The sequence below is a fragment of the Passer domesticus genome, chromosome 6 (genome assembly GCF_036417665.1).
Source record: "Passer domesticus isolate bPasDom1 chromosome 6, bPasDom1.hap1, whole genome shotgun sequence".
Taxonomy (NCBI): domain Eukaryota; kingdom Metazoa; phylum Chordata; class Aves; order Passeriformes; family Passeridae; genus Passer; species Passer domesticus.
The window spans coordinates 25,546,353-25,559,466 of record NC_087479.1 but is presented as its reverse complement, the minus strand read 5'-3'; the positions used below and the strand labels follow the sequence as shown (position 1 = coordinate 25,559,466).

The 13,114-nt window shown below is 36.5% G+C and overlaps 1 protein-coding gene across 6 annotated transcripts in view; it reads right to left on the bottom strand.

Moving 5' to 3' along the window:
- The window catches only part of BAZ1A (bromodomain adjacent to zinc finger domain 1A), a 65,161-nt gene that overhangs the window by 22,126 nt on the left and 29,921 nt on the right, over window positions 1-13,114 (bottom strand). For 4 of the 6 annotated variants that reach the window (XM_064423951.1, XM_064423952.1, XM_064423950.1 and 1 more), the window contains 10 exons: window positions 12,343-12,430; window positions 10,651-10,785; window positions 9,994-10,096; window positions 7,847-8,013; window positions 6,957-7,052; window positions 4,411-4,549; window positions 3,815-3,961; window positions 1,362-1,457; window positions 1,009-1,233; window positions 187-352 (listed from right to left, as the gene is read on the bottom strand). In XM_064423951.1, the coding sequence (XP_064280021.1) occupies window positions 187-352; window positions 1,009-1,233; window positions 1,362-1,457; window positions 3,815-3,961; window positions 4,411-4,549; window positions 6,957-7,052; window positions 7,847-8,013; window positions 9,994-10,096; window positions 10,651-10,785; window positions 12,343-12,430 (1,362 nt within the window). The remainder of the gene's footprint in view (window positions 1-186; window positions 353-1,008; window positions 1,234-1,361; window positions 1,458-3,814; window positions 3,962-4,410; window positions 4,550-6,956; window positions 7,053-7,846; window positions 8,014-9,993; window positions 10,097-10,650; window positions 10,786-12,342; window positions 12,431-13,114) is intronic. The other 2 variants (XM_064423955.1, XM_064423956.1) reach the window with 1 other exon arrangement.

The window sequence follows — 13,114 nt, the reverse complement described above, 5'->3', positions numbered from 1 at the left end:
AGCAGAAACATGAGAAAACAACATTTAGCACAACAACATTTCACAACTAAGTTTCACTCCTGCCTACTGTCCCAGAAAACCAGCACAGAACAGAAACATTACTAGTGTTTCTCATATGCCTTCTGCAACTGAGAGATTAATTTCATTTGTAGCACCAAAATTTAGTTTTCCATATCCTAGTCCTACCTTGCTGCTGCTGCCTCTCGTTCTTTGCGATGCTGTTCTGCCTTTAATTCCCGGAACTCCTGTTTGGCTTGTCGCAGCACATCAACAGAGTCCTCAATGAAATCTCGAGTGGAGACCAGAGTCAGAAGTTTCCCACAGAGAGCATGAAGGATCTTCATCTTTTCTCCTAATAAGATTAGGACTGATGTTTATATTTCACTATGTAACTGATAACAAGCCTAACTCTTACAGACTCCAAACTGTATTTGTTCTCACTTAAGAAAAAGTGAATAAACATTTGTAGTGCACTAGGTGCACTCCCAGAGACATTTCCTGAAAGCCTATCTGCTTTGCTCAGAGACACAAGCCTTTATTTTTAATTTATTAACTTTTACCACCAAAATTAGTAAAATGCAGTATTATCTTCAAAGTAGAGATAAAGCAAGAGTTGACAGAAATTCTTCTCTGTTTCCAAACAATGAACAAGAGACCCAAACACAAACAGGGAGGAAAAAGCAAAGGCTGAATCAAACACACCAGTGCTTTTCCAGAGAGATACCTTTACTCAAGTTAACACTAACATTTTTTAAATGGGATGAAAGAAAAGCTACTCAGAACTAATGAGACTGCCTAGCTCTGCAACCTCTGATGTGGTGGGATGTGCTTGGGGGGACTGAAGCATAGGGAGTGAGTGTTGGTCTACTTATGACCCCCAGAGATCCTTTCCAAACCAAATTATTCTATGATACAATAAATTTTGACTATTATTGGTCTGAAGCACTTGCAAAACTGATCACTTATTGAGCAATCTAATAATCCCTAACATGCATTGTCTTTTATTACCTGGCAACAAATCATATACTGAGGTACTTGAAAGTTTCTTCAAGAGACCAGGATTACTTAATCTCAGCTCCATGCAAGCATCATCAGTAGTATCAAACCCTCCTCGTTTCTGGTAACGGTATTTTGCATTGGCTGACGTTACATCAGCACCTGATGCTAGAATGTGAAGTCTGAGAATCTCAGAAAGAGTGCAGCTATCAAGATCCAAGCTTTTCAAATTGCAGCCTACAATTGAGAAGAATGAACAGTTATTTTATACAGATATTTAAATGGACATAAATATAAAAATAGTTCTTTAAAATACAGAGCAAAATAATAACAGTAACAAAACAAGAAGTGAAACCCACACATACCCTGATGTAACTGGGGCCATGCAGCTGCCAAAGTTGCAACTGCAGACAGTGCAGATTTTGTGGGGTCTGCATCTTCATCCAAAGCCTCTGTTAAATCTTTAAGGAAATAAACACTTTATTCTAGTGCAAATTAAAACTTGTACTGTGGAGGGGAGGAAAGGAAGCTGCGTTTTGAGAGTTGCAGACAAAGCGAAAAGAGGGATGATATTTACAGATGCATCAATGTATTCAAAACTCAATTCAACATCCAAACAAAAATTTACAGATCTTGAAATGCAACTAAAAGAATCCAACTAAAAGCTAAGGGCATGCACCACATGCTACATATAGGGAGAACACCATCTATGCTGTTAAAGCAACCGCAACACGCTGAACATGCACAATGGCAACACAAAAGGCAGCAAGAACAAATCCAGGAACACACTTGAAAGTACAGACAAGTAGCAATGCAAGAACACCTGTATTTCCTTTCCTCAAACAAACCATTTTTCTTAACATAATTTTGTTTTTAGGAAGCATAACTCAAAACAATAATGGATTTTGATACTGACTATCACCATTCATTTGATACTTTCTATCTGTAACTCAGATACAGCCTGTTCTGCACAAACACAATTACTAAGACATGACAAATAAATCTTAATTCACCAAATCAAGCACCTGCACTTAATGACCATCACACATAAGCAAACTGACCAGGAAAGCAAGGAAGTGAAAGGGAGAAACAGCAAGTTCCTGTTTCTTAAACAAAGGTTTCCTCAGCAGTTACAGGTATTTCTCCAGAGGGTTGGCAGAGTATTTTCAGCAGTGCATGCTGTTTCAACAATTTCACTTTATTCAAATCCAAATTATTAAGCAGTTAAAGTCACCAAGTCAAAACCACAAATACAAACCATACAAACAATACATAAATGCAAATCCACACTCTCTAGGATAATTTATGTTGTTTGAAAACTGTCACCCAGACATAGCAAAATGAATCTCTGCAACCTCCCCTCTCACTTTAACTATACAACACACTTTGAGAAAGAACTGTACACCCCAAAACCACACATCTGTGGTGTTCCCTGTTGCAGAAACGCTGCCTGTACAGAATTTAACTGAGTAAACATGCTGACTGCTGCTAGTTTGGTTAGCCAGAATTACAAAGTCAAGACTATGTAATTCTTTTACGGAAAAGAAGACGTCTAAACAAGAATGACAAGAAATGAAAGTTCTGAGGGAAGTAAAACACAATAAATAAAGTACTTTACCCACAACTCTGCTAAACTAGAAATAAAATGGCAGACTATTGCAATTGTCAGCCCCATTATGTCAAATTAAAATACGGAAGTTACAGTACGATTTTTTTTTCTACAATATAGAATCTAATAAACTATTCCATTATTGCCTGATAATCCTTGTTTGTATTGCAAAGGCAATACTCTCAGTAGTTAACGAATACAGTTTAATAGCTAAATTCAACAGTACTTAAAATACAGTCTAAATTTATTAACGCAGTCTCAAATCTCTATTCAATTAACAAGAGCAGCCACTGATACTGAAGACAGTGCCCACGCTTTATATAAAGATAATTTATAGACTGGACATCAATCTTAAGCCTGAAAAGAAACAATCTTCAAGGGAGGAATTAAAGGAACTTTTGCTTAACTCACACACCTGACTTGGAGGGGCACCATGGAACTCACTTGACCTCAAACAGGGAGTGCTCCTATGTACTTACCTCTAATGAAATAAAGGCTAGTAGGATGGGTCAAAACTTCTCCTTTAGTCAGCAAATTTGGCAGTCCATAAACACAGGACCACAAATTTGCAACAAAACCTGCACGTCTTTCTGATCAGTGACTAGTATACACTGAATGCCTCTAAAAATGGTGACAACATCAGCTTCAGAGCAAAGACCAAAGTCAGAGTGACTGTGAGTCTTTAGTGAACACACAGGGTAGGATCCAGGAGATGTGGATGCATAACTTCAAACCTTGAAGGACAATGAATATTCAATTCTCCATTACAGTCGTGCTGGGGATTTTTAGTTTTTAATCTAGTTAGGTACAGATTTTTTTACAGATACAGATATCTTTGAGAAGACTTAGGAAAATGACTTGTTTCCTGACCCTCAGGAGAAATATGTAACAGTGCTGGAGGAAGAGGAGGAAGGTAAAAATGCTTCCTGCGCCTCCAAAACACAAGCAATGCTGTTAAAAGCTTATTATGCTTTGCTGGATACAATCATAGTAACAATGAGCTTCCTTTTTCTCTATTCCCCCCAAACCCTGAAGTCCATGCCGAGTTTAAGGCTTTAATTTCCGATAAAAGAGAAAAACAAAGCCCATTTACATACAATATCCATGCATAATACGACAAGGTTAAACAAAGGAGTGCCATGTATCATGCAGCTTAAAGTTAATTCCAGTGCAACTTCAGCTTTTCAGCAGTAAAATTAAAGATCTGACCTTTGGTCTCAGCATCAGCTATTTGATCTTTGGCCACTTCCTCTTCCTCTTCGGCCATTGCCTGAAAGATGGCAGTCAGGAAGAAAAACAGCAATTCACATAGTGGGCCTTCAGTGTCATTTCCTACAAGAGCTTCCTCTAAAACCTCTGTGAATAAAGTTTAAGAAGCGTCACTTTTGCCGCAAAGTTGGAAAAAAAATTATGTACTGAAGAATGAAAACATTTTTATTCCTTCAGGTATGATAATTAAATTACGTTTCCATAATTTACTGCATATATTCCTAGAGTAATGGTGCCAGAAAAAGTGCTGAACAAACACTGTTTTCTTAATATAGAACTGCAAGAAAAAAGTACAAGTAGCTCTTTTGCTAAGCAGAATAACAACTTGTACTCCAAAACTAATTTTGATTTTACAAGTCCCTTGGAGTTGACCGTGAACTGAAAACTGGATTGATATGCATGTGTTAGCACTGACACATTAAAGCCACATAGAAAATTCTGTAGCAGTGGTACTTGTGCGCACTTAAGACGTTTGGTCGTTTGGTAGAAGGGAAACCACCACAGTGGGGCACCTTGCCACATAAGCCACAACTTGCCTAAAGTCACTCCTTCAGGAAATTCATCTTGAAGATCAAAAAGTTCCCCAAAAGCATGTAAAAACTCCAAAACCATCAGAGCATCACCAAAGATCTCAGGAGGAAGTCTCGTCTTCACTGGCACCGGAATGGGAAGTTCCTGCAAACCAAATGGGACCACTTAACACGGTATTTGGTTTGTGCAAAGTACACAAGTCATTAAAACCAAAGAGACTATTATTCTAAGGACTGTATTAATTGAGTTTCTCTGCATTTTATTAAAACGAGTCCCACAGGACATATGATCAGTTATCAGTATTATCACTGGTGTTACAATAACTTTGGAAACAGAAGAGCATGCAACTTGAGTAAATTTCTTTCTCAAAAATTTTATGTTCATGTCCATGAAGTTTGTATCTTTCTTAAATGAAGTTAATCTCACTACAAGTTAAAAACTTTGGCTGTCATTGGCTTTTTCCTTCATACCTGTATTATTTCACAAGAGTTTTGAATTTCAGTTTCCTGAACTGTCTGGACAAGCAAAAATAAACATACTCTTAAAAGTTACTTATGATTGCTTGCAGAGACAAGCAAAAACTCTAACACGTTCAGGTAAAACACACCCTTCTAGGATATGCAAGATCATGTCTAACATATGTGTGTTCTGGCACTGGGTTTTTTGCATTTGTAAGGCACTTACGGTAGCTGAAGACATTAAAGGGAGCTGATATAACCATATAACAAAACTATTTAACAGAGACACCACCTCCAAATCACAGATTACAGTGCCTAACATCAAGTTTGATTTTGAATTACTATCTTCATGTAATCCTTCAAGATTTGTCTTCATTTACTGCTTCTTAGCACACATAGTTGAATAATTTTCAGAATGATGGATCTTTTCCACAAATGTTCACAAATATTAAGAAGAAGAAAGCCGAACACTACGCTTCTAAAGAACACAGTAAGATATTTCATAAATTTCCAGAGATGGGAATCTTTTCAAAAGCAGTCCTCACCCAAACTCATCTTTATTTATATTCTTGTCAGTTCACAAAACCACAGAATAACAGGTTATTTTGAGTTGTAAGGACCACAAGGACCTTCAATTCCAACTCCTGGCCCTGCACAGAACCATCCATGTGAACCATTCTGTGCTTGAGAGCATTGTCCAAATCGTTCTTGAACTCTTTGAACTCTGTCAGTGCTTTGACTACTTTTCTTGGAAGCCTGTTCCAGTGCCCAACCACCCTCTGGGTGAAGAAGCTTTTTCTAATATCCAAACTAACCCTCCCCTGGCACAGCTTCAGGCCATTCCTTTGAGTCCTGTCACTGTCACCACAGAGAAGACATCAGTGCGTGCCCCTCCTCTTCCCCTCACAAGGATGTTGTAGACTGTGATGAGGTCTCCCCTCAGTCTCCTCCAGGCTGAGCAGACCAAGTGATCTCAGCCATTCCCCATACAGCTTCTCCTCCAGACCCTTCATTATCATTTTTTCACTCCTTTGAACACCCTCTAATAGCTTAATGTCTTTCTTATATTGCAGTGTCCAAAAACTCACACAGTACTCCAGGTGAGGCTGCACCAGGCACAGAGTGGGGTGAGTAGAGCAGCAGAGTCTCAGTGCAGTGATGACACTGCTTTTCCACCCCTCCTTTTTTCTTTCCAGTAGAAATACAGCACCACTGTTTTCACAGCTTTCTCTCCTTTTGGCAAAGGCCTTTTTAACTCTCTTCAGTTTTTTTTCCCTTTCTACATAGCTAGGAGTTTTCACTCCCATCTTCAATGGCCATACAGCTCTCCTTGCAAATATGTTCAGCTATCATATTCCTCCCAATCAGTGCTTTCCCTTGAATTCATTTAACACTATATTTTATTTCCACTTGCCCTCCTTGCACTTCTTACAATTCCCTGTGTACCTCAAACTCTCATCTTTGTGTTTCTGACTATTTACCTCCCTGCCAGAATGAATCCAATTAAAGTGTACATAAACATATAACACAAGAAAAATCTTCTGTTGTGTACAACAACACTATACCCATGTGTGAAACCTAAGTTCTTTGAGAAGCAAATTCTTGTGACTTTCTAGAGGTTTCCAGTATCAACATGAAAAATGCTCATTAAACATGACATATATAGTATATTGCTACAGTTTAAATCAAAAGAAGGCCTCAGGAAGTAACAAGCCAATGTCTTTTCTAACCTTCACAGCCAATAATTTAGTTTTTTCATCACTCAAATCTTTTACACCTAAGTCACATTTTGGTAAGCGAGCTCATTTTGTATACTTCAGAGAAAAATCAGGTATACTCAGTACCCCTCACTCGGTAATGCCAGCACATTGAACATACTCCATTGTAGACTGAGCACAGCCTGTACAGCCTTTCTGGAGGTTGAAAATGCAGATGCAGATCATCCCATTAGCATTGCCACTGGGAAATATGTATTACACACTGCAGGTGACTCACAGCCTCTAGCATTCCTATCAGATCTAGATTTTAGAGAATCTAATCCATCTGGGGACCCTGCAAACTAGAATCTTCAGCTATTCCAAATTCAATCATACCTTAAGGTCATCACACTCCATATCTTCTCTAGGCTTACTCCACTGTTTCAGGTATTCCACATATTTTCTTTTTTCCTCACGCAGCTTCTCTCTTTCCTGAAAAAATAGTCACAATTGTATATAAATACAGCTAGATGGCCTTACTGCAATTTCTAAAACTGCACCATTTACTATTCTATCATACTGAAAAACAAAACGTCACATTTAATTAGAATGGAGTAATCTATTCATTTTTATTTTGTATAAAATGGTACTGGCAAAAACATTTAAATGAGGTGATACGTTGTTGGATTAGTTGTTGCTTTTGTTGGGGGGCGTTTTGGGTTTTGTTTTCTTTTTAACAAAGTGGCTAAAGAAAAAATATCAAAAACTAGAGAGCGTTTATTAATGTTGCCTCAAAACATCCATTCAACCAGTGAATGTGGCTGTGGTAAAATATAGTGCTATGTATAATTTCTTCATACTCAACTTGACAAAAAAGTTATTTAGCAATTTACATCCAAAAAGAATCCACACAGAAACTCACAATCATTAGATATGCTGTCAGTCTGATGCAGAATAGATACTTCAAAAAGACAACCATTACATCAAATAGTTTTATGCATTATTGGCAAAAAAAAACCCCTAAACCAAACACAGAACTTCCGACCTAAGTTCAAATTCAAAATGAACTTTTGGTAAACTAAAATTATAGAGAATGTTAACCAGGAATACAATCCATCAGCAAATCTTATAACTGCCAATTCTTCTGAAGTGCATTTCTAGAAACTGAAAATGATTAATGGAAAATAACTTCAGAGTAAGAAACAAAAAGCCATTGTACTGTTCCACTATACTAGAAAGCCATTATACTGTTGCTATATGAAACAGATATACTTAAAAAGAATTACTTTTTCCTTTTCCATTTTGAGTCTCTCTTTCTCTTCTTTCTTTTTCATCCTTTCTTCTTCCACAATTTTCTTTAATTCTTCTCTCTTCTTTTCCTTATCTTCTCTCTCCTTTTTTCTAGCCTCTATAGCATTTGCCTTCTCTTGTTTTAATTTAGCTTTTTCAAAAGCTATAAAGGAAAACGACAAACCTGAGGTTTTTTTTTCTGTAAAATGTTAGTTTTAACTGATAAACAGACTGTATTTTTATAATTAACATATGAAAAGATATGGTTGTTGAATTGTTTCCACACCAACCAGAAATTCAAACACTTGGAAGTTCTTTAAAGAATAAGTTTCAAGCCTATGTATTAGACATGTTTTATGAGGTTGTCAACAGGTAATAAAGTTAAATATATCTAGTTTTATGAGTATACAGAAGGTTATTACTTGTTTATTGGTTTCTATCAATTGACATATAAAGATGGTAACTGATTCCAACATATAATTACAGCAACATATTTGGTAATGACTGGTTAATAAAAGCATGTCACAACCAGGTGTGGCACACAACCATGAAGTATCTCTAATAGTAAAAACCTTTAAATAAGTGATCTTTAAATATTTAGTTCTTACTGAATTACTGAAGTCAATACATTTGAAACCTCTGTAGTATTTCAGTGTGTTTTGCTCAAATTTTACTTCAGTTACACAGTTTAAGCTGAACTTTAAATGATAATAAATGCTGCTGCCTAAAGAGATGCAGATTTCTTCACAGTCATGTGTACAAAAACAACAGGATACAAATTTTCACTTTCTGTGGGCAGACAGTGCCCATCAGCCCACACACACAAAAACAAAAAAAGGGGGTCTTACTGTTTTAATTGAATAAACAGAAAAGCTAGAATCATATGTGAATGAAATGAGAAAATATCCTTACTCTTACCAAGTGGATAGTTCTAACAACAAAAACTTCCATTGTATTTTCCTGTAACATTCTGAAAATGGGCTAGGTTCCTTCTACAGATAGCTACTGCACTTAGCAGCAATGTATGCATTTGGCTAACAAAGGCAGAGAAGCTGATCCTCGGGGTGTTCACACACTGAAAAGGTTAATTTTTCAAGGTACTTAGTATTTTGCTACCTTTCCACATTGTGAAAATGTGTCTTAACCACCCCTCTAGAAGCTGCAGTTTCTGTCCACACAAGAGAGGAAGCAGCTTTGACGCTGATCAGCTGTTACCTCGGTCTGTGCTGCCATTCCCAGCACATGAACAAATAGATGATTGTTGTGCAAGAATGTGGACACACAAGTTTAATGGAAGCCATGAAATTCTGGTGTCCCCATCTCTTATACAGGAGAGGCCCAAAGCAGTGTCAGACAACTTTGCTGTTATTTAAGCAGACGTTGGACTAGTAATTGCCATCTTAAAAATTGTATCTTCAAGAAGATAAAAGGCTGGAACCAGAAGTTCACTAAAATACTTCCACAGATGAAAATTTTTCCACAGGAAGGACAATCCTTAAAATCCAGAAGACTATCTCCTTGTCTGACATTTGTCCTTAAGAAGACATACCAATTTATCTAGTTAAACCCAAACAAAAGGCATATGGGTTCCTTTACTTAATTTGAAATCAAATTTAAATTTATCAGGAAAAGGTTAAAACTAACCCAAAATAATTCAATCAGTACAAACTAAAAATCTCTGAATCTTTTAAAACCAAAAAAAATTTCAGACTATATTTCAGTTCTTTTGAATTTTGAGATTGTTGGTAGGAGGAAAATGCATAAATGGAAAAACTAAGGGATTTGTGTTACACATTCTTGCTTTGATATACCTTCAGCTGGTAAAATTTACACATGATTTCACCATCCAAGCTTCTACAAAAAAATATTTACCTCTTCATTTATCTGAGAAAGAAATCAACACAGCTGGACCACAAGCTTCCTACATTTCCCCAATTTAGTCAACTAACATGGAAAAAAGAAAACAAACTAGGAAACAAGCATGCTAACTGTTGAAAGGAGCACTTGGCCATAGTGGTGTGGCAGTACACTCTTAACACATTTTCCCTTTGAAAGGTACAACTCCAAAAATACTCTAATTGTGGCCTGCTCTCAAATCTGCAAGAACTAGTTCTACTGGTCATATGAGTAAATTTCAACTTACCTATGGCCTGCACATCATCTTTTTGCTTCTGGAACCTTGCCCTTTCCCTTGATACTTTACTTTTGCTTCCTGGGGTGTTTTGTTTAGGTTTAACATTGTCCTCCTGATAGAGAATTTGGAGGTGGAGAGGTTAAAAAAAAAAAAAAAAAAAAAAAGAGCATAATAACTACAGTGAAATCACCAGCAAAAGATACTCCCAATTTTTTAACTGTTCTGCAGAACATAATGAAGTAGTATAGTGACCAAAAGTCTCAGTGTTTAAATACAGGCAAGTGACCTACCTGTATCTGAGAGCAAGTGACATAATTTTATCTGAGAGTTCAAATTAAAGCTTTTTAGTAAATTATTTATTAGTCCCAGAATGGAAAAGTACTCTGTCTGTCATCACAACACACTGAGAAACTAGTTTCTTGATGGGATCCCAGAAATAATAACAAAAATAAGATGATAACATATCAATTATGATCCCTTTTACCACCTTAACTATAAAGCAATTACTTTAAGAGCAATTGTGGAACATATCCCAATTGCTCTCAAAATAAAAGAAGCACGATGTCAACCCTGTATTTCAAATCATCTGAAAACTCAGACAACTAGAAGAACTTCATAGACCATGCTGATATGCCTTCATCTGGGATTAAAAACATTATTACTTACAAGACTTGCAGATGCCCTCTTTGGAGGTCGCCCTCGCCGTCTTCTTGCAGGACTGAAGATAAATGTGGGTGGTTCATCAGGAAAGAAATAGGAGAAGTTTTGTTCTGCTAAATTATATTTTTCAATTGATGTTGCCTTAGTAAGAAATATAAAAATAGATATTAATGGTGAAGTTCTTACTTTTTAATAAATACAAGCTAAAATAATCTAAATATAAGCTAATTAATCAATCATTAATTCACAAAAGAAGACAATAAGAGCAACCATATCCACAACTACTTAACTGAGGATAAAAAAATAAAGCTCTGAAATAGTGTAAGTGAAGAGTTAATCTACCAAGTGGGTAATGATAATAATGTACGCAGCACACATCTGAAACTAGAATTTGGCTTCATTTGGTAAGATGTTGTTTCTTTATATGCCTTTCAGCAAACGCAGCTCATCAGTGTCTTCCTAGCACGTTACTGAAGTGTGTCAAGAACAAATTTTGACAAATAAAAGCGGGAAATGAACTTTTTGAAGAGTTATATAATTCTCTATTATTTCTGGAGGAAGATTTTTCCAAATTCTCAAAGGTTCTTTTCAAGTCTCCTTTCTCAACCAGATGACTTCAGGAAATCTGCCCCTTTTGGACAATACAGATGAGGATACAAAGGAGATATTCCAAATAGGACATGTTCACATAACTGAAATGCAAGGCAATCAGCAAGAGGACAAGAAGACACTCCACAGAAAGCCCAATTAAAGACAAGATGACAAATACACAGAATATAACAATTTTCCTGAGACTCCAGAAAGCATCACTAATAGATCACTAGTCCTTAATGTGGTACAGTGAGGTGGGTCAAAATGACCACTACCAAGCCAAGGAATGGGGTACTTTATCCCTTTCAGCTCTATTTTCTTCTACTTCCATTTCTTTAGAAGAGACAGACTCTTAGAGTTACAAATTTATTTAGAAATTCATTGCCTTTGTTATTTTCCACAACTTTCAGAGGCAAGACTGTCACTGACTTTCCTCTCTCTGAGCCTTCCTGTGCAGAATGAGCAGTTAACAGCTGTATGAGAAAATAACAGACATAATAAAAATCCCTTCTACTTTCTAAAAACAACAAGATAGCAAGGATGTCATGGTCAAGGCTGCAATACACAGTGAAGGAGTCTAGGGTCTCTTGTGGTACAGCAAGCAACGCAATGGAAATTGCTGCCTTGTGCGAAAAGCTGCTCAAATTCTCAGTCCTCTGGTGCCCACTAAGACGTGAACTTTAGTCTGAGTTGTTCTAAGTATCACCATATATCTAAAATTACAAACATACACACAATCAAAATCCAAGGCCTTAACAAAAACCCATTCCAGCCACCTAAACTCTGGTACCTGTCTCACCGAAGATCTGGAGACTAAATTCAATCTATTACAAAATATTTTCCAGCTAAAATAATTAGAAGAGAATAATACTGGTTTAATGTACCAACACAAAAACAGTTCATTTTCATTCAGCTTAGAAATACCAGGTGCATACCTTGAAGAATGAAAACTATTCATGTGCTAGACTAATCAAAAGTATATTATACTTACAAAACTCTAAATTTGACGTAGTATTTAAAAGGAGCTCTGAGCAGCTTGTAGAGAAGAGCAAAAAAATACTAAATAGTGTCAATATTCTATCCCACAAATTATTTCTTCTCGCTTACCTTAGCTTTAATTACTCCATCATGTGGTTCACAGTGTTGTTTCAGAAAAAGTTTAAGTCTATCACGAGAAAAGAGATGTTTCCTCCGGCTGTATTAGGAAAGAAAGGAAGTATTATCAACTAACATCTTTAATTAGTATTTAAGTACAGCCAAAAGTATGTGCAAGAATACATATGATTGATCTTTTTCTTATTTTCTTAATTATAAATAACACCCTTACTATTGTAATTAATAACCATTCTTTGAAAGCCCAACTGAATTAAAATTTTCTTTATGAATAAAACAAAACACAAGTAGTACATGAACAGTTGGTTTATGCATCTGCAATTTTTATTTTGAAGATTATGTTATGTCCTCTTTTATAAACACCCTTTTGATCCAAGGTAGATCCTCCAAATACTTCTTAAAATTCCTAAATAAAACTCAAGTTTGATTGTGTCAGAAGAAAGGGAGGACAACAAACAAAGAGAGACAGCAGGAAAGCAGCATTCATATCTCTCAGGTAGGGAGGCAAGCCAACAAGTGACAAGGTGAATTCACACACTTCTCAGTCAAGCTATGCCACTCCTTTCTACAGCACAGTGTGCACTCTACTGGCTCCCGGCATTCCAGGGAACCTGCATTATTTCATGGGAAGGAAAAGGCTTCACCACACAGGAGTAGTTAATGGAATAATAAATCCTGATTTGTGCCGGAACTAAATGACTTGTAATCACACAAACTGAAGTTTGTTTACAGCATCCAGTTTATATAAAGTTTTGATGCACAATCT